Genomic DNA, 20,890 nt, shown 5'->3' on the forward strand with positions numbered 1-20,890 from the left:
GGTGTGGTTTGTTTGTCTGTCTGTCCTTTGGTTTTGTTTTGTTTTTTGTAGGCTAGTTGCTTGGAAAGCAGTTCTCATGAGCCACTTGTAGACAGTGATTTCAAAGTATTTCTTCATGGAACAAAAGCAAAGCTGCAGAATCATTATCAGTAAGTATGACTCATCCAGACATAATAAGTGGTTACAGTTACAGATTGGCAAATCATGTAAGAGCTGACTATTGTCCTTGGCAAAGGTCTCCATTCTCTGAATGCCCTTCTAGTTATACTTTTGACTCCATCCATCCATTCATCATCTATACCGCTTATTCATCAGGGTCATGTATTGGTCGGTATTTTCAAGACCTCGGTCACAGTATTTCACGATACGGACCGACCTTAAGCTGGTAAATAATATATTTATTTTTTTCTTTACCAAATTCTAACAGAAAACGAGCGCGCCCGAACAAACCTACTTCAAGCTCGTTTTCGACTTTCTCTTGAAACGTTTTCTTTTATTTCGTCTTCATCAGGGTAGTAAAACTCGCTTTCGCTGTGAACACTGTCGTTATCGCTATCCATGCTGTAAAATTAATGCTATTATACTGAGAAATGCGAAAATAAATGTTGATAAAAAAAGGGCTTGTGAACGAACGAGTCGCCAAAGGTCTGTAACCGGGGTCCGGATCGTAGGATTCCGGACCGCTCACGAGCCAATCGGACTTGAAAATACTGACTTCGGCCTATTTTCAAGACCTCAGTCACGGTATTTCACAATACGGACCGACCTTAAGCTGGTAAATAATTTTTTTTTCTTTACCAAATTCTAACAGAAAACGAGAGCGCCCGAACAAACCTGCTAGAAGCTCGTTTTCTCCTGAAACGTTTTCTTTTATTTCGTCTTCATCAGGGTAGTAAAACTCGCTTTCGCTGTGAACACTGTCGTTATCGCTATCCATGCTGTAAAATTAATGCTATTATACTGAGAAATGCGAAAATAAACCTTGACAAAAAAATTAAAATAAAGCTTGTGAACGAACGAGTCGCCAAAGGTCTGGAACCGGGGTCCGGATCGTAGGATTCCGGACCGCTCACGAACCAGTCGGACTTGAAAATACTGACTTCGGCCTATTTTCAAGACCTCGGTCACGGTATTTCACGATATGGACCGACCTTAAGCTGGAAGATAATATATTTATTTTTTTCTTTACCAAATTCTAATAGAAAACGAGAGCGCCCGAACAAACCTGCTACAAGCTCGTTTTCTCCTGAAACGTTTTCTTTTATTTCGTCTTCATCAGGGTAGTAAAACTCGCTTTCGCTGTGAACACTGTCGTTATCGCTATCCATGCTGTAAAATTAATGCTGAGAAATGCGAAAATAAACATTGACAAAAAAAATTACAATAAAGCTTGTGAACGAATGAGTCGCCAAAGGTCTGTAACCGGGGTCCGGATCGTAGGATTCCGGACTGGTCGCGAGCCAATCAGAGCGCATGATTTGATGGAAACCGGACTGCTGCGAAAAAAAAGAAATAAAAGGGAATATGAACTGTCAAGCTGTACAGTATTTGTATCTTTACTTCCATGGATATGGGTGTTATTTATTTTTTTATTTAGATGGCGTTTTTAATCGGCTCCGCTCTCTGGCGCCACCTGGTGGCTGTGCAGTATGACTCCTGCTCTACGCCACAAATCCATTCTGCTGACAGCCGGAAGTGATTCGCTGAGTGAAGCTTCTCGCTGAAACACATACTGATTCGTCGGCCAAAGGCCACCCTGGTGTTTCTTTCACCCTTAAGTAAACAGTAAAATGTCTAAGTTAGAGCTGTTAAACTCGTATCTGATGGAGCGGCTCGCTGTGGCTGTTCGGGAGATTGTGGAGGCGGTGGACGCCACGGTGACCGAGTACCGCACAGAGACCGCGCAGACACGCATCGAAAACGAAACCCTCAAACAGCAGCTCCGAGAGCTTCTCACTCCAGCGCCAGGTAAACACACTGCACCCAGCTGCTCCGCTCCCACACGCTGCCTTACACGCAGGAAGTCAGGAACGATAACATTACAAACTGCATCACGTTTCTTGTTTGAGAAAACCGTCAAATCTGATTGGCTGAGCTCCCACAGGAACACAGCTCGCGCATTCCGACTTCAACGAGCCAATTAAAGCGCATGTTTACGTCACATGACCTCACAGTGACCGTCCAGACAGCACGACTTTTTAAAGCAAAAGTTCTCTGACATTAAAAACTTTTACAGTCTGCATTTGACAAAGAACCTTCTTTTTCTTCTGTGGGGTCACCACAGCGGATCTTTCGTCTCCATCACACCTGCCATTTTCATGCCCTCTCTCACCACGTCCATGTATCTCCTCTTTGGCCTTCCTTGGTTTCGTCGGCCTGGCAGCTCCATCCTCAACGTTCTCCTTCCCACATGCTCTGCATCTCAGTCTCATCTCTCTTAGCTCTCCACATGTGCTGTCCCTCTGATGTGCTCGTTCCTTATCCTGTCCAACCTCCCATCGCAAACCTGTCTTCGTTAAGGGTACGGTCTCCAATCCGTACATCACCGCTGGTCTCACTACTGTCTTATACATCTTACCTTTCACTTTTGCTGGGACTTTCCTATCATAAATGACTCCTGAAATCCTTCTCCATCTAACTGCTCCACCCTGCCTGCACTCTCTTTCTCACCTCACTATCGCAGCCCCCATTTTCCCGCACAGTTGACTCCAGGTACTTGAACTTTCTTTACGTCTACTCCTTGTATCTTCACTACACTCTCATCTCCATTCTCATTGATGCACAATTATTCTGTTTTGCTCCTGCTCACCTTCATTCATACCTCCATCTCTCCAAACCCAGCTCAACCTCCTTTCTACTTTCACCACATATCACAATCTCATCTCCTTTCATTATCTCTAGCCGCTTTATCCTGTTCTACAGGGTCGCAGGCAAGCTGGAGCCTATCCCAGCTGACTACGGGCGAAAGGCGGGGTACACCCTGGACAAGTCACCAGGTCATCACACTAGGGTTGGGCGGTATTACGGTAAGAAGGTATCCCGAGGTATCCAAAAGTACCAACGGTATCGGTCTCATTACCGTCATTTTAAAAAAATATATAATATCTAAATAAATATGGAGTACATGAGGTCATAATATAAAATAATAAATTGAAGATCATCCCGAATAACTGTGTGATCGTATTTTCACTAATTCTATCAATTTCCTAAAGAAGTTCTCATCGCGTGCAGGGTTGTTTATGTCGTTACCATGGCAACCCTGCGTGACATTTGGAGTCTGACAGAAAGCTTCGCAAGAGACTGAGACCGCGGTTGAAAGATGGCAAGTCAAGATAACGAGTTAGTGGCAAAAAAAAATACAAGATCGGCAGTGTGGCAGTATTTTGGTTTCAAACCAAACGAAAAGGAAGAGCCAGCAATAATGTAAATGACCGCGCAAAATCGAAAAAAATCTAATATGTCCCCTAAGGCACACCATAGCCTGGGGTACTCCACTTCCACGAGATCTCTCCAATGAGTTGTGTTTTGAGTAGGTTACATGAGTAACAACAAGGTAAAATAATATAACGTATGACATTTGGGATGTGGGTAATAAACGTTTGAAATGTCATCTACTGAAGAAACGGAAGAAAACATCGTAGCGTAAACTGTTAGGTTTCTGGTGGGAATTAGCAATGCGCTTGCTATCTTTGTTGGGTGTGTTAAACCGTATGGATTTAAGTGGAATAATTGTAAGGAGTTATGTGATCAAGACAACGTTTTAAGCAAGGTAAGGCCATTTGATTATTAATTTCCCCGCCATGGCATGACGTGGGCCCATATGATTTTGCCTTGTGCAGCTATCACGCATTTGAATTAGGTTCGCCTCATTTGCGCTGAAGAATATGGTTTATCGCGCAGTCTAAACGGACTTGGGTGTTGGTTGATTCTTTTTCTTTTATTTATTTCCCATGCTTGAAAGGGTATGATCCTGCTCATCGTGTACTTTTTTTGATGGAGTAGGTGAAATAGTGCTGCAAATGGCGTTTCAACGCAGACATGTGTAAACGACAGTTGAATGCTATTTTCAAGATGAAGGAAGAGTTGCGTGATGCTTTGAAATATCTCTTAATCCATTCATCAATGCACAAAATTCGCTTTGCTGCTTAATCCATACCACAATGCACATAATTCGCTATGCTGCTTTTAAATAGTACATTTGAGGCATAGGCGCAGGTCTGGACAAGGTCCGCCGGTATAGGCGCACGTTACACAGTAGGCCGAAACAAAATATTATTTTTTTCTCGGTAATACCGTATACCCCGGGAAAACACAGAGACAGTTTAAAGGTATCAAAATTTGGATACCGCCCAACCCTACATCACACATAGACACAGACAACCATTCACACCTACGGTCAGTTTAGAGTCACCAGTTAACCTAACCTGCATGCCTTTGGACTGTGGGGGAAACTGGAGCACCTGGAGGAAACCCACGGGGAGAACATGCAAACTCCACACAGAAAGGCCCTCGCCGGCCACAGGGCTCGAACCCGGACCTTCTTGCTGTGAGGCGACAGTGCTAACCACTACACCATCGTGCCGCCCGACATATCACGGTATCATCTGCAAACATCATGTTCCATGGTGACTCTTGCCTCACTTCGTCCGTCAAGCTATCCATCACTATGGCAAACAAGAAAGGACTCAAAGCAGATCCTTGATGGAGTCCCACCTTCACCTTGAACCATTCAGTTGTTCCAACTGCACACCTCACTGCTGTTTCACTGTTCTCGTACATGTCTTGCACCACTCTAATATACTTCTCATTTACTCCACTCTTTCTCATACAATACCATAACTCATCTCTCGGCATTCTATCGTATGCCTTTTCCAGGTCTACAAAGAACCTTCTAAAATGGTTAATTTGTCAAAATTATAATTAAATAATGTTCAAATTAATTGATAAAACATGACGGAGCGTGCTATTAGAGAAAACCAGTCCACTATGGAGTGGTGAGATACCAACAATGACCCTAACCCATAACTACGTCTTCGCTTGTTTACCGCAGTGCATTATGGGCGCTACCTGGGGTCCGGTCCGCTATAGATGACTTGCAACCACGTGATCAAAATGTCCTACGTCATGAGTGTCCGCCATGCTGGTGGATCTACAAAGCAACTTGGATAGCAGGCGCTCAAAGCGTGTCTATAAACAATGCTGAATTTTCTCAGTATTACCACGATTTGAACGATCAAACGAAGATTGATATGTGTACTTTTGACCCATATTATTTAAAAGAGAACTGAAGGCAATTTTTTATCATCAAAATTCTATTTATCTCATTTTATTAAATACAGGAATGCATTTTTGATAGCTACAGTGGCATGCAAAAGTTTGGGCACCCTTACTGAAAATGTCTGTTACTGTGAGTAGTTAAGTGAGCAGAAGATGAACTGATCACCAAAAGGCATGAAGGTAAAGACGACATTTCTTTTCAGCGTTTTCTGCAAGATCTGTGTATTATTTTTGTTTTTTTACAATTGGAGAGTGATAAAAGAAAAGGAACACCATGCAAAAGTTTGGGCACCCCAATACATTTGAGTTCTCAGGTAACTTTTACCAAGGTTCCAGACCTTAATTAGCTTATTGAGCTGTGGCTTGTTCAAATTCTTCATTAGGAAAGGTCAGATGATGCAGATTTCAAAGCTGTATAAATTCTCTGACTCCTCAAACTTGTCCCTAAAATCAACAGCCATGGGCTCCTCTAAGCATCTCCATCACATTCTGAATAATAAAATAATTGATGCTCACAAAGCAGGAGAAGGCTACAAGAACGTAGCAAAGTGTTTTCAGGTAGCTGTTTCCTCAGATTGTAATGTTATTAAGAAATGGCAGTTAACAGAAACAGTGGAGATCAAGGTGAGGTCTGGAAGATGAAGAAAACTGTCTGAAAGAACTGCTCGTTGGATTGCTAGAAAGGCAAATAAAAACCCCTGTTTGACTGCAAAAGACCTTCAGAAAGATTTAGCAGACCCTGGAGTGGTGGTGCACTGTTCTACTATGCAGCGACACCTGAACAAATATGATCTTCATGGAAGAGTCATCAGAAGAAAACCGTTTCTGCGTCCTAGCCACAAAATTCGGGGTCTGAAGTTTGCAAATGAACATCTAAATAAGCCTGATGCGTTTTGGAAACAAGTCCTGTGGACTGATGAAATCAAAATAGAACTTTTTGGCCACAATGTGCAAAGGTATGTTTGGAGAAAAAAGGGTGCCAAATTCCAGGAAAAGAACACCTCTCCAACTCTGAAGCATGGGTGTGGATCGATCATGCTTTGGGGTTGTGTTGCAGCCAGTGGCACAGGGCACATTTCATTGGTCGAGGGAAGCATGGATTCGAATAAATACCAGCAAATTCTGGAGCAAACATCACACCATCTGTAAAAAAGTTGAAGTTAAAAAGAGGATGGGTCCTACAATAAGATGATGATCCAAAACACACCTCAAAATCTACAATGGAATACCTCAAGAGGCACAAGCTGAAGATTTTGCCCTGGCCCTCACAGTCCCCTGACCTAAACATCATTGAAAATCTGTGGATAGATCTCAAAAGAGCAGTGCATGCAAGACAGCCCAAGAAACTTGTAGAACTGGAAGACTTTTGCACGGACGAATGTGTGAAAATCCCCCAGGTAAGAACTGAAAGATTATTAGCTGGCTACAGAAAGTGTTTACAAGCTGTGATACTTGCCAAAGGGGGTGTTACTAGGTACTAACCATGCAGGGTGCCCAAACTTTTGCTTCAGGCCCTTTTCCTTTTTTGTCATTTTGAAAATGTAAAACATGAAAATAAAAATTAGTTTTTTGCTTTAAATATAAAGGGAATGAGTCATCTTTAACTTTATGCCTTTTGGAGATCATTTCATCTTCAACTTGCTTAACTGTTCATGGTAACAGCAATTTTGACCAGGGGTGCCCAAACTTTTGCATGCCACTTTATTTTGTCACTGCTATAGCAAGTGATGAGTGTTTGAAATCTCATCTCATTATCTATAGCTGCTTTATCCTGTTCTACAGGGTCGCAGGCAAGCTGGAGCCTATCCCAGCTGACTACGGGCGAAAGGCGGGGTACACCCTGGACAAGTCGCCAGGTCATCACAGGGCTGACACATAGACACAGACAACCATTCACACTCACATTCACACCTACGGTCAATTTAGAGTCACCAGTTAACCTAACCTGCATGTCTTTGGACTGTGGGGGAAACCGGAGCACCCAGAGGAAACCCACGCGGACACAGGGAGAACATGCAAACTCCACACAGAAAGGCCCTCACCGGCCGCGGGGCTCGAACCCGGACCTTCTTGCTGTGAGGCGACAGCACTAACCACTACACCACCGTGCCACCCTGTGTTTGAAATATACTATGTAATATATATCAGTCCAGGCGGCACGGTGGTGTAGTGGTTAGCACTGTTGCCTCACAGCAAGAAGGTCCGGGTTCGAGCCCCGTGGCCGGCGAGGGCCTTTCTGTGTGGAGTTTGCGTGTTCTCCCCGTGTCTGTGTGGGTTTCTTTCGGGTGCTCCGGTTTCCCCCACAGTCCAAAGACATGCAGGTTAGGCTAATTGGTGGCTCTAAATTGACCATAGGTGTGAATGTGAAGATGTGTGAATGGTTGTTTGTCTCTCTGTATTAGCCCTGCGATAACCTGGCGACTTGTCCAGGGTGTACCCCGCCTCTCGCCCATAGTCAGGTGGGATAGGCTCTCGCTTGCCTGCAACCCTGTAGGACAGGATAAGCGGCTACAGATAATGGATGGATGGATGGAATAGATCAGTCCATATGTCGAAGCAATGGCCATAAACAAGATGTGTTGAGACCTGTGCGAGACATCGTAGGACGGAAGTAAAACGTAGAGCGGAAATCAAATTGACCAACATCTGCCAACGTTGTCAAAAGACGTGCGTGCCCTCTTTCGAATGCTGACATAATCAAGCCGGAAGTTTTGTTTGTTTTGATAGCAATTGGGAAAGTTTGAAAAAAGTTGGCAGTAATCGTCATTTTAAACTTGTTTGTGTAATATTTCGTTTGGAAAACAGTTTTCAAAATGGCGACACTGACACCTGGCTGACACTTAACGTTTCAAAGTCTCGCACAAGTCTCGTGAAGATCACGCGGATAAGTGGCGCCTGCCGTGGACCAAATGAACTAAATTCAACATGGCTAAAAACCAAATAGGCCGATAAGTATAATATTTAATTGCAATTAGTTGCCAATACAAGTCACGATATAAGGTTACTAAAACCGAAAACGTAATTGAATAACACGGTAATTAAGAAATAAAGCAAGTTTAAAAATGACTTCAGTTCTCCTTTAAAAAAAGTCAGGCTTTTCTGAAGTTAAGACACTTCTACCGACCATTGAGTACGAATACAGGTCATTTCGTCCCATGACCATTTCGTCCAAAGGCTTTTTCATACACACTATCAATTATTTTATATTTCAGGTGTTTGTTTGTTTGAAAAAAGGAGAAATTCTCAATGGAATTTGATTGAAGAAAAACACATTTTTGGAAAGCAAATGAGTGCCATAGTATGGATCATATTAAATCTTTAGGCGCTGAGCAGTGCTCTTGCGGGGGCTTTGTTCGCAAATCCCGGGCCGAGGCGCGGTCCTACCAACTTAAGATCATGCTCTTTCCAAGGGGGAGGCTTAGAGGGAGGTGCCTGTCAAATATGGCTTCGTTGCATGCTCCGTTGGCAGAGTTATTAATTTTTAAAGCCGGCTGGATAATGTTAAAGCTTTAGGTGTAGAGCAGTGCTCTCGCAGGGGCTTTCATTAGCAAACACAGGAATACCTGAAATATTAAATAATTGATAGCGTGTATGAAAAAGGCTTTAGATGGAATGTCTTAATTATTGGACGAAATGGTCATTGGAAAAAAGCGTCCTGATCCCCTCATCTCCTCTCCGTACTAAGCCTCAGAGTTTCCTGTTTCCGAATCACGGACGGGATTCTAAAAAATCGGAATGTGCCATGGTCATGAGTACTGTTGATATGACATAGCTAAAAGAATGCCTAAAGCAGTGGAAAAACAAAGAGAGTTGCGCACGCGTAACTATGTTTTGTATGGGCTGTCACTTGACCCTGCATTTGTATTTCCACCAACATGGCCGACATCCGGGTTGCTAGTTTGCTTTGACGTCACTTGCAAGTCAAGGATATTGGTTACTTTCGCCTTTGTTAAACACTGCATTGTTCTGTCTAACTGGTTTTAACAATGCCTAAAGTGAACTGCTGTGTGCCTTACTGTGTCTCCACAACAAAGAGAACATCTAATTTGAGCTTTTGTCAGCTGCCAGTCGAGGAGAAGAGAAGAAAGAAATGAATAAGTTTAATCCGCAATGAAAACCTTCGTACTGAATTGAAATGGACAAGTGTTTGTAGCTTACATTTCTCTGGTGGGAAAAAGATGTACTTAAACTGTGACCCAGCAATATTTCCATGGTCTGCGGAATGGCCTTCGGTTATAGAAGATTATAACAATCTACACTGTTCATCGTCTGAAACTTGATATGCCAAAGCCTGTAAAACACAGAAGCATTCTTCGGTCTTTGCCTCTCAACGTACCAAAGCACTCGGCAGCCAAATGAGCCTGTCGGACTGACAAAACTCCCAAACCATGAAGGGTTCTCTTTCGGGTATGGATAATGTTCATGAATCCCGTTCGCGAAACTTGATGTGCATTGTCAAATAGTGAACCAGTTCAAAATTTTGATGAACTTGTGTAATTTTTTGTGGATGTGTCTACAACCCCGATTCCAAGAAAGTTGGGACAAAGTACAAATTGTAAATAAAAACGGAATGCAATGATGTGGAAGTTTTAAAATTCCATATTTTATTCAGAATAGAACATAGATGACATATCAAATGTTTAAACTGAGAAAATGTATCATTTAAAGAGAAAAATTAGGTGATTTTAAATTTCATGACAAGAACACCATACCTGTCAACTTTGAGGTTTGAAAAAAAGGGATATTTCCCAGATTTTTAACTCAAAATAAGGGAAAATTTCGGAAAGTCATACCCTTCACCAAAAGTGGGTGTGTAGTTGAATGGGGGGCAATTTTCTATCTAGTATTTGTGATTTCCTGTACTCTGGTGCATGTTGATGATAGCCAAGACCCAAACTCAATATGCTTATGGTTTATAGAGTGCATTTGTGAATAAACTATACATTTATTTTTATTTGCTTTCAGTGGTACCAGTTATTTCTCAAATGAAGGGCTAAAATACGTATCTTATGTTAAAATAAGAAAGGTCATTATATAACCAGTCAATAAATTCAATTTCATTGCAATTTATTATGGTTTTACCATAGTCATGGCCTCGGAACACTAGATAGATAGATGGATGGATGGATGGATGGATGGATGGATGGATGGATAGAGTAATAAAGAGTAATATAAGATATTAAACCAAGAGTGATTTAAAATGGGTAAGTTTCAGATAGAAAATAAAATAGACAATGAGTGGATAAAACAGTTAATACACCAATTAGTTTACACTAGGCTATTTATGAGGTCTTAGCCAGGACATACTTAATGTAAACATGTGTAGCTTACCTTTGATTATTTGGGAGGCTTTCGTTTTCCCCATGGAAAATTTCTTTGCGATGGAAGAGTCTGGGAACATTCCAGCCACGCACTTGTTGAAATCATCAAAGAAAGAGAGGCTAATGTTTTTCTTAGCTATTAGCATCGCCATCTTCACCTCAGACCTAATCAGTGTTGCTAGATACTGCTGACGTTTTCCATCCCAAAATATGTTCAAAACCCGCCAAAATGCACTTGAAACCGCCCAACTTCGGTGGGAAACCGCCCAATCTGGCAACACTGGACCTAATCACTTGTTCAGCCTCGCCTCCGGACGTAGTTATGTAATTACTGATGCCTGAGAGGGTGGGGACGTGAATTCATGGTCCGACTTCCTGCTGTAAACTCCTGTCAGAGGCGCGTCATGAATTCTGGACCTACCGACTTTTTTATATTGTGAAAATACGGGATATTTTCGGGAAAATAAAAAAACAGGAAGACAGCGGGAAATAAGTCAAAATAAGAGATTTCCTGGGAAAAACGGGAGGGTTGACAGGTATGAAGAACACATCTCAAAAAAGTTGGACAAGGCCATGTTTACCACTGTGAGACATCCCCTTTTCTCTTTACAACAGTCTGTAAACATCTGGGGACTGAGGAGACAAGTTGTTCAAGTTTAGGGAGAGGAATGTTAACCCATTCTTGTCTAATGTAGGATTCTAGTTGCTCAACTGTCTTAGGTCTTTTTTGTCGTATCTTCCGTTTTATGATGCGCCAAATGTTTTCTATGGGTGAAAGATCTGGACTGCAGGCTGGCCAGTTCAGTACCCGGACCCTTCTTCTACGCAGCCATGATGCTGTAATTGATACAGTATGTGGTTTGGCATTGTCGTGTTGGAAAATGCAAGGTCTTCCCTGAAAGAGACGTCATCTGGATGGGAGCATATGTTGCTCTAGAACCTGGATATACCTTTCAGCATTGATGGTGTCTTTCCAGATGTGTAAGCTGCCCATGCCACACGCACTAATGCAACCCCATACCATCAGAGATGCAGGCTTCTGAACTGAGCGTTGGTCACAACTTGGGTTGTCCTTCTCCTCTTTAGTCCGAATGACACGGCGTCCCTGATTTCCATAAAGAACTTCAAATTTTGATTCGTCTGACCACAGAACAGTTTTCCACTTTGCCACAGTCCATTTTAAATGAGCCTTGGCCCAGAGAAAATGTCTGCGCTTCTGGATCATGTTTAGATACGGCTTCTTCTTTGAACTATAGAGTTTTAGCTGGCAATGGCGGATGGCACGGTGAATTGTGTTCACAGATAATGTTCTCTGGAAATATCCCTGAGCCCATTTTGTGATTTCCAATACAGAAGCATGCCTGTATGTGATGCAGTGCCGTCTAAGGGCCCGAAGATCACGGGCACCCAGTATGGTTTTCTGGCCTTGACCCTTACGCACAGAGATTCTTCCAGATTCTCTGAATCTTTTGATGATATTATCCACTGTAGATGATGATATGTTCAAACTCTTTGCAATTTTACACTGTCGAACTCCTTTCTGATATTGCTCCACTATTTGTCGGCGCAGAATTAGGGGGATTGGTGATCCTCTTCCCATCTTTACTTCTGAGAGCCGCTGCCACTCCAAGATGCTCTTTTTATACCCAGTCATGTTAATGACCTATTGCCAGTTGACCTAATGAGTTGCAGTTTGGTCCTCCAGCTGTTCCTTTTTTGTACCTTTAACTTTTCCAGCCTCTTATTGCCCCTGTCCCAACTTTTTTGAGATGTGTTGCTGTAATGAAATTTCAAATGAGCCAATATTTGGCATGAAATTTCAAAATGTCTCACTTTCGGCATTTGATATGTTGTCTATGTTCTATTGTTAATACAATATCAGTTTTTGAGATTTGTAAATTATTGCATTCCGTTTTTATTTACAATTTGTACTTTGTCCCAACTTTTTTGGAATTGGGGTTGTATATAATATAAAGAACATTACACGGTTGCGTGAAGATATGAAATTTATCTTCTCGTCTTGAAAAATGTATCACTTGTTTGCTTCACTCATTCGTGATATGTTATTTACCAGCTGGGAGATCCGTATCGTGAAATACCGTGACCGAGGTCTTGAAAGTACTGACCGAGGCCCTGTGGGCCGAGGTCAGTATTCAAGGCCAAGGGCACGGTATTTCACCATACGGACCGACCTTAAGCTGGTAAATAATATATTTATTTTTTTCTTTACCAAATTCTAACAGAAAACGAGAGCGCCCGAAAGGGAAAACCGAGCTGAGCCGCCATTTTGAATCCTCATTCACGGCTGTAATGCAAATGGCATTACATCCTTGGTATACAAGTGCACTTCCTTGGCAGGAAAAAAAACTACATTTTGCCACCTATGTAGTCCCCTATTTATACAAAATTGAGTCATTCAGGATTCAGCCATGTTTTTGCTCGGCACTAGCAACAGTTACAGGTTTTTAGCTTTCTCCTGAAATGTTTTCTTTTATATCTTTTTCCTCAGGGTAGTAAAACTCACTTTCGCTGTGAAGACTGTCGTTATCGCTATCCATGCTGTAAAATTAATGCTATTCTCCTGAGAAATACTGGCAAAAATCTCATCTCATCTCATTATCTGTAGCCGCTTTATCCTTCTACAGGGTCGCAGGCAAGCTGGAGCCTATCCCAGCTGACTGGCAAAAATTTCTAAGATTTTTGATAATCTTATAAATAAATCTTATTTTTAAAAAAAAGGTAAATGTTGACAAAAAATGCTACTATGTTTGTTGTTGTGAACGAGCGAGTCGCCAGAGGTCCGTAACTGGGGTCCGTATCGTAGGATACGGACCCGCTCGCCAGCCAATCAGAGCACAGGATTTGATGGAAACCGGACTGTGAAAAAAAAAAAATATATATATATATATATATATATATATATATTCATCACTCGAAAATAAACTTCATATCTTTGCACAGTCGTGTAATATCTTCTATATCTTTTTAAGTTAATCCTTGACTGCACACATTTTGATGGTACATCATAAAAATGATTCCAGATCATTTCTTGGTTCATTTTGGGATATTTTATTGATAAAACTTAATTTAAAAAAAACCTTTTTTTTTGAGCATCTCTCCCAACCCCAAAGTATTTTTGTGCAACAGTGGTACAGAATCATAAAGAAAATTATGAATGAACATATCACAAGACATTGATCAAAGAGCAATACAAAAATCTCATTCTTTTTTTTTTTAAATGTCAATGAATCATTAAGTCTCATCTCATCTCTCATTAAGTAAAGAATGAAAAACACTTCAGACATATTTCCATATTGGATTTGATACAGACGTACTGGAGGTTTGTATCATGTAGTGCAGGGGTCTTCAATCCTATCCACAAAGGGCCAGTGTGGCTGCAGGCTTTCATTCCAACCAAGCAGGAGCTACACCTGATTTCACTTGTTTAATCATTTCACCCTCGTCTCCAATCAACAATCAAGTGAGCCTCCAATTTGGCTGTAATGAAAGCCTGCAGCCACACTGGCCCTTTGTGGATAGGATTGAAGACCCCTGATGTAGTGTGTCATGTCACATCATATGTACTTCAGGTAATGAAATTTCACTCCGTGTGAAACTTCAAAAAGCACTTCTTCTGTGCTGTGAAACAGAGGTGTACATCATATTACTTTCTGCGCATCACTTTGGGTGTTCCTGGAAGACCAAGGAACCCTGCATCTTCCCTTCTTGTCGCACATTATTTACCAGTGTGATGTACTTTCCAAGCAGACATCTTGGTTAGGGATGGGAGCCGTGGACTCCTGCTTCATCCTCTTCTCCTAACACTGTTGGGAAGTCCCACCACCGGTTCGCCATCTCTTCCTGGCATCTTTTTGGATTTGCTCAGACTGTGTGCAATTTGGGACTTGAAAGCATAAAGGCACCTGTGGTCACTTCTCATTAGCGCAAATCCCTCTGTCCTGAAGACTCCCATTGCAGAAGACTTGCTGACCAATCCAAACTGCTGACACTGGAGATGTCTTCTGTAAATATTATTATAAATGTGTCTTTACAAAACGCGTCACCGTGTTAATGATGTTTCTTTGCCGAATAACACCACATTTTGAATACGTTTATTATGAGGCTGAGATTACATGGAGCCAATTCCCTGTGAATTAGCTGTTACTGTTTAAACAACAACATATTAGAACAAGCACTATCATCAGAGCTGCTGTTATAGAAATTTAATCAACACCTTCTGACTGATCAGATTCAAGGATTCATCAGCACTTTCATGAATCTGCGATTGTATGTGTAAATTTGGACACCCCTGTCCATATTACATGTTTTATTGATTTTTGAATTAAAAAGAAGTAAGCTCCATGCAAATTATTTATTTATTGCAAACAATAATGGACTTCATATTTGATTAACTTTAAAAATTGAAGAAAAAAGTCATTGTGGCATGTGCAAAAGTTTGGATACTCTACTAAGTCAGAACTTAGTAACACCCTTTTTCCTATATATCAGAGCCAACAAACACTTTTTGCAGCCAGCTAGGAATATTTATATTCTTGTTTTAGGAATTTTTAATCAGTGTTCCTTGCAGAATACCATGTAATATCTAGTTCTGTGTTGGACTATCTTGCATGCACACCATGTTTAAGATCTCCCCACAGATTTTCAATGATGTTCAGGTCAGGGAACTGTGAAAGCCATTCCAAAAGCTTCAGCTTGCATTTCTTGAAGTAATTCATGTTGGATTTTGAGATGTATTTTGGATCATTGTCCTACTATAGAATTCAGTCTCTTTCTGCTCCAGTTTCTTGACTGACGTTTTTACATTTACTTCCAGAATTTGCTCCACCTGTGCAATGTTTCCTGTGCTACTGGCTGCCACACATCCTCAAATCATAATAGATTCACCATCACGCTTCACAATTGCAAAGGTGTCCTTGTCATCAAATGCTGCTCCTTTTTCCAAACAAACCATTGGTGATTGTGGCCAAAGAGTTCCATTTTTACTCCATCAGCCCACAACACTATGTTCCAAAAAGCCTCTGGCTTACCCAGATATTAGGCTTATTTAAGTTACAGATAAGGTTTCCTTGTGATGTCTCAGCCATGCAGATCCTGTTTGTGCAACACTGCACAATGGTGCAACAACACTCCTTAGCTAAACTTTCCTGCAGGTCCTTGTGTTAGTCTGTTTATTTTACTTTGACGTTCTGCTTAGCATACTGGCAGCTCTACTTAAGAGTTTTCTTGGTCTTGCAGATCTTGCCTTGACTTCCACATTTCCCCTGAAAGGCCATTCCTTAATGACATTTTTGACAGTGGAAATTGTAAACTGGAAGCACTCCGATATCTTTTTATAGCCTTCCCCTGCTTTGTAAGCATCAATTCAATCAAGTTCCTATTTTAATATACCTGGAATTGGGAATGGAACTGTGCTTTAACATCTCATCTCATTATCTCTAGCCGCTTTATCCTGTTCTACAGGGTCGCAGGCAAGCTGGAGCCTATCCCAGCTGACTACGGGTGAGAGGCGGGGTACACCCTGGACAAGTTGCCAGGTCATCACAGGGCTGACACATAGACACAGACAACCATTCACACTCACACCTACGGTCAATTTAGAGTCACCACTTAACCTAACCTGCATGTCTTTGGACTGTGGGGGAAACCGGTGGAAACTCACGCGGACACGGGGAGAACATGCAAACTCCGCACAGAAAGGCCCTCGCCGGCCACGGGGCTCGAACCTGGACCTTCTTGCTGTGAGGCGACACCACTAACCCCTACACCACCGTGCTGCCCCGTGCTTTAACATTTTGCAAAAAAAAAAAAGGTACTTTTAAAAATAATTTGCTGCAGAAGATGTGTTTACTTCTTTTCACTTTAAAAATCAACAAAATATGTGATTTGGTCATGGGGTGCCCAGACTTTTGCATACAACTGTACATATGTTCTCAGACATTAAATTAATCAGTTTAGTGATGCTCTGAATATTATTTAAATTCAAGCTGTGTTGCACTTCATTTTAAACATGGCCCAAAAAATCCTTGATTAAAATCTTAACTTCTGATTAAACCCACAATTTGTAACTACAATGTTTAAAGTAATGGAGTAACAGGATAAAAATACCGCAAACAAAAACTAGAAATAAATAATGGCTTCAGTGTAGCCCTTAATATGTTCAAACTGTGCTTAAAATGTGATGTAGTTAGATTAATAAACAAATGTTTTCATCAACTAAATTGATGAAGTAGGTTAGAAATTACTGTAGGTTGCTAATAAAAATGTTAAAACTTTTTATTGTGCAGAAAAAACTTCTGTTAACGCCATCAGAATAAGACTGGTGCTAACAACACATTTGTAGATCAGTCTGTATATTTACTATTGTGTAGTGTATGCTGTTTTTATTACTATAATCAAGAATAAATAGGAACGGGGATGTTAGACTGACCTGGCATCTGTGCTGACCAGGGTTCCTGCTGTGTCTCTATTGCCGCTTTTCCACTACAAACGCGGCTGAGCCGTGCCGTGCTGAGTCGAGCTGAGTCGAGCTGAGCGGGGCTGTTGGAGTTGCATTTCGACTACAACCGCGCTGAACCGTGCTGGCTGGAAGTGGGTGGACACATTGGGTGGAGTTAGCGAAAGTGGGTGGACGTCACGTGATGTCACTGTTTGCGCTGCTTAACGACATCAGTGAGCTTTTAAGCGGTAGTCTCACGACCCGAATAGTAAACAATAAACATGGAGGACATGGAGTCATTAGTGTTGCTGGTCTTGGTGCTGTGGCTTGTAGTCACCGACAACGCCAACAGATACTGGCAAGAGCATATAGATGAGGCGAGGCGCATAAGGCTTCAGAAATTCTCGTAATTCGTAATTATTCTTCTTCCGGGTTTGCGGTGTTTACAGATCCCAGCGTGCTCGCGGGGCGTGTGTGGGCATGTGAGGACACTCCTCCTCACCAATCAGTGCACAGGGGAGTGTCTCCTCACGCCCCCAGCCTCACTCGGCTCGCTTTGGCTCGCTTCAGCCCCACTCCAAAACGGTGTGAGTTTTAGGGGCTAAGCAGGGCTGAAGCGAGCCGAGTCGTGCTGTTTTTTGGTAGTCGAAACGCGAGCCGTGTCGGGCTGAAGTGAGCTGACAAAGGGTAGTGGAAAAGGGCCATATGGGAGCCTCATCTCCATCTGAACTTAGCAACCCTTACCAGGAAAAGAAAGAGGACATTATCCCACTCTTATTCGATTTCCATTGGCTTCTAACAGACATTAAAGCTTGCTCTTGATATTCATAACTCTTAATGGTTTATTGCTGACTGACTTCCTGAAGCACTCGAGCTATTCATCCACTTTGTTCTACTACTGCTGTCTTTCTGCCAATTCATAGAATCACAGATTAGTTGGGGGAAGATGTTTTTCTTATATATACGTTACCTATGTATTTCTCTGCAAAACGTTCTGATATTTGAATCTAATTATGATCTCAAACATTATCAAACACCTACACATAGCTTCAGGCTATAATCGAATGTGTGACTTAGGAATTGTAACATTATAAGGTACAACAATTGTAACAATTATAAGGTATAATTGCTTTTGCACAAATCCATTTTTTAATTCTCTATATGACGCGGTACGCGGTGGTCCGGATCACCGTATTTTCCATACAAAACGAGGGCATTAATTAATTATTTTTCCTGGATTGTGGTCCGGTTCACCGTATGCTGTATTATATTACGATATAAATAAAAACTTACCAAAATCATACTGTGTTTGTCATTTAATACGAGTTTTTTTACAAAGTCGTACATCATTTGTTATTTTTTCTCAAACCGGAAGAGAAATGCATGCGTAAAACACACGCGCAATAAAAGATACCAGTTCTAACGCATGTAAAAAAGCGGGAGCTGCCACGAGGGAAGTGAAAAATAATTTATCTTTATGGATAGGCCTAAACCATGCAACATCACAGTAAGACTTTTTATTTGTCTTCTGAACTTGGTGGTCCGGACCACACCTGAAAACGGCGTGGTCCGGACCACAACGGTAGTCCGGACCACCGCGTACCGCGTCATATACAAGTCGGGCAGCACGGTGGTGTAGTGGTTAGCACTGTCACCTCACAGCAAGAAGGTCCTGGGTTTGAGCCCAGCGGCTGATGAGGGCCTTTCTGTGTAGAGTTTGCATGTTCTCCCCGTATCCGTGTGGGTTTCCTCCAGGTGCTCCGGTTTCCCCCAGAGTCCAAAGGCATGCAGGTTAGGCTAATTGGTGGCTCTAAATTTACCATAGGTGTGAATGTGAGTGTGAATGGTTGTCTGTGTATTAGCCCTGTGATGACCTGGTGACTTGTCCAGGGTGTACCCCACCTCTCGCCCATAGTCAGCTGGGATAGGCTCCAGCTTGCCTGCGACCCTGTAGGACAGGATAAGTGGCTACAGATAATGGATGGATGGATATATACAAGTCACATGGAGCTAGGACTGTGTAAATATAGAAGCCTGTTACTGGTTTTATTTGATCGGTTTACACCTTCTACAGCTAATTCCATCCTTTTTGGCAATGTTAAGAGAATATTGGGCTGAGAAGGTCAGCACAGACTTTCTAGTGCTGGCCACAAATTCCAGCTCCTCCTGGGATGTTCCCTAGCCAACGGGGAAATATAATCTCTCCAGTAGGTAAAAACATCTAGAGGGACATGCCTGGTAAGTACCAGCTCTCAGGGGTCATTACCAAAAACTTCAATCTTTCCTTGATGCAAGCCATCTGTAGTAATCCCCGATGTGGGTGGAGCACAGAAGCACGGCAGGCGAGAGTTTGTGTTTACACGCACTTTATTCGGCTTTTCAGCTTACTTTCGTTCTTTCTTTCACTCATTCATTCATTCATTCACTCACGTATGCACACGTGTTATGGTCGGGGAGCGAATTCCTCTTCTCTCCTCTTCCCCTCCCTTTATACTCCATCCCTGCAACAAACACACACACACACACACACACACACACACACACACACACACACACAAATTGACATCAGGTGTAATGACCTAGCCACTTACCTTCCCTGACCCCGGCCTGTGGATCACCTCGAACTTAAATGGCTGGAGAGCGAGATACCAACGGGTGATCCGCGCATTGGCATCCTTCATGCGGTGGAGCCACTGGAGGGGCGCGTGGTCCGAACAGAGAGTGAAAGGGCGTCCCAGCAGGTAGTATCAGAGGGCGAGGACCGCCCACTTGATGGCGAGACACTCCTTTTCAATTGTGCTGTACTTGCTTTCGCGCACCGACAGCTTTCGGCTGATGTACAGCACCGGGCGCTCCTCACCCTCCACCTCCTGGGACAGAACGGCCCCCAGCCCCCTGTCCGATGCATCAGTCTGCAAAATAAAGGGGAGAGAGAAGTCAGGGGAGTGTAAAAGTGGCCCCCCACACAGTGCAGCTTTTACCTCAGAGAAGGTCTGTTGGCATTGCTCCGTCCACTGGACCGGATCTGGAGCCCCCCTTTTAGTGAGGTCGGTTAGCGGGCTGGTGACGTCCGAATAGTTAGGTATAAACCTACGATAATAGTCAGCCAGCCCCAAGAACCGCCTCACCTCCTTTTTGGTCTTGGGCCTCGGGCAGGCCGCAATCGCTGCAGTCTTGTTAATTTGGGGACGCACCTGCCCATGACCCAAGTGGAACCCCAGATACCGTACTTCCACCCGCCCAATTGCACACTTTTTCGGGTTAGCTGTGAGGCCCGCTCGCCTCAGCGACTTTAGAACAGCCCTCAGGTGTTCCAGGTGCCGCGGCCAATCATGACTGTAGATTATTATGTCATCTAGATAGGCGGCCGCGTAGGCAGCATGAGGGCGGAGGACCCTGTCCATAAGCTGCTGGAACGTAGCGGGCGCCCCAAATAACCCAAAGTGGAGCGTGACAAATTGGTGTAAACCAAACGGTGTGGAAAAGGCCGTTTTCTCTCGGGATAGAGGAGTCAAGGGGATCTGCCAATATCCCTTGGTTAGATCCAGTGTCGAATAAAAGTGAGCAGCGCCTAACCGATCAAGCAACTCATCAATGCGAGGCATTGGGTACGCGTCAAATTTAGACACCGCGTTGACCTTTCTATAGTCCACACAGAACCGGACCGACCCATCGGTCTTGGGAACCAGGACCACTGGGCTGCTCCAGTCACTATGGGACTCTTCGATTATGCCCATTTCGAGCATGGCCTTGAGTTCATCCCGAACCACCTTTTTCTTGTGTTCGGGCAAGCGGTAAGGGCAGCTACGCACTACCACCCCCGGGGGCGTTTCGA

The 20,890-nt window shown here is 42.9% G+C and overlaps 1 protein-coding gene across 1 annotated transcript in view; it reads left to right on the plus strand.

Moving 5' to 3' along the window:
* Positions 1–1,696: 1,696 nt before the first annotated feature.
* The window catches only part of zgc:66443 (uncharacterized protein LOC406856 homolog), a 31,586-nt gene continuing 12,392 nt past the window's right edge, over positions 1,697–20,890 (plus strand). The window contains exon 1 of the mRNA XM_060902645.1: positions 1,697–1,968. Within this exon, the coding sequence (XP_060758628.1) occupies positions 1,791–1,968 (178 nt within the window). The 5' untranslated portion in view covers positions 1,697–1,790. The remainder of the gene's footprint in view (positions 1,969–20,890) is intronic.

The sequence above is a fragment of the Neoarius graeffei genome, chromosome 20 (assembly GCF_027579695.1).
Source record: "Neoarius graeffei isolate fNeoGra1 chromosome 20, fNeoGra1.pri, whole genome shotgun sequence".
Classification (NCBI taxonomy): domain Eukaryota; kingdom Metazoa; phylum Chordata; class Actinopteri; order Siluriformes; family Ariidae; genus Neoarius; species Neoarius graeffei.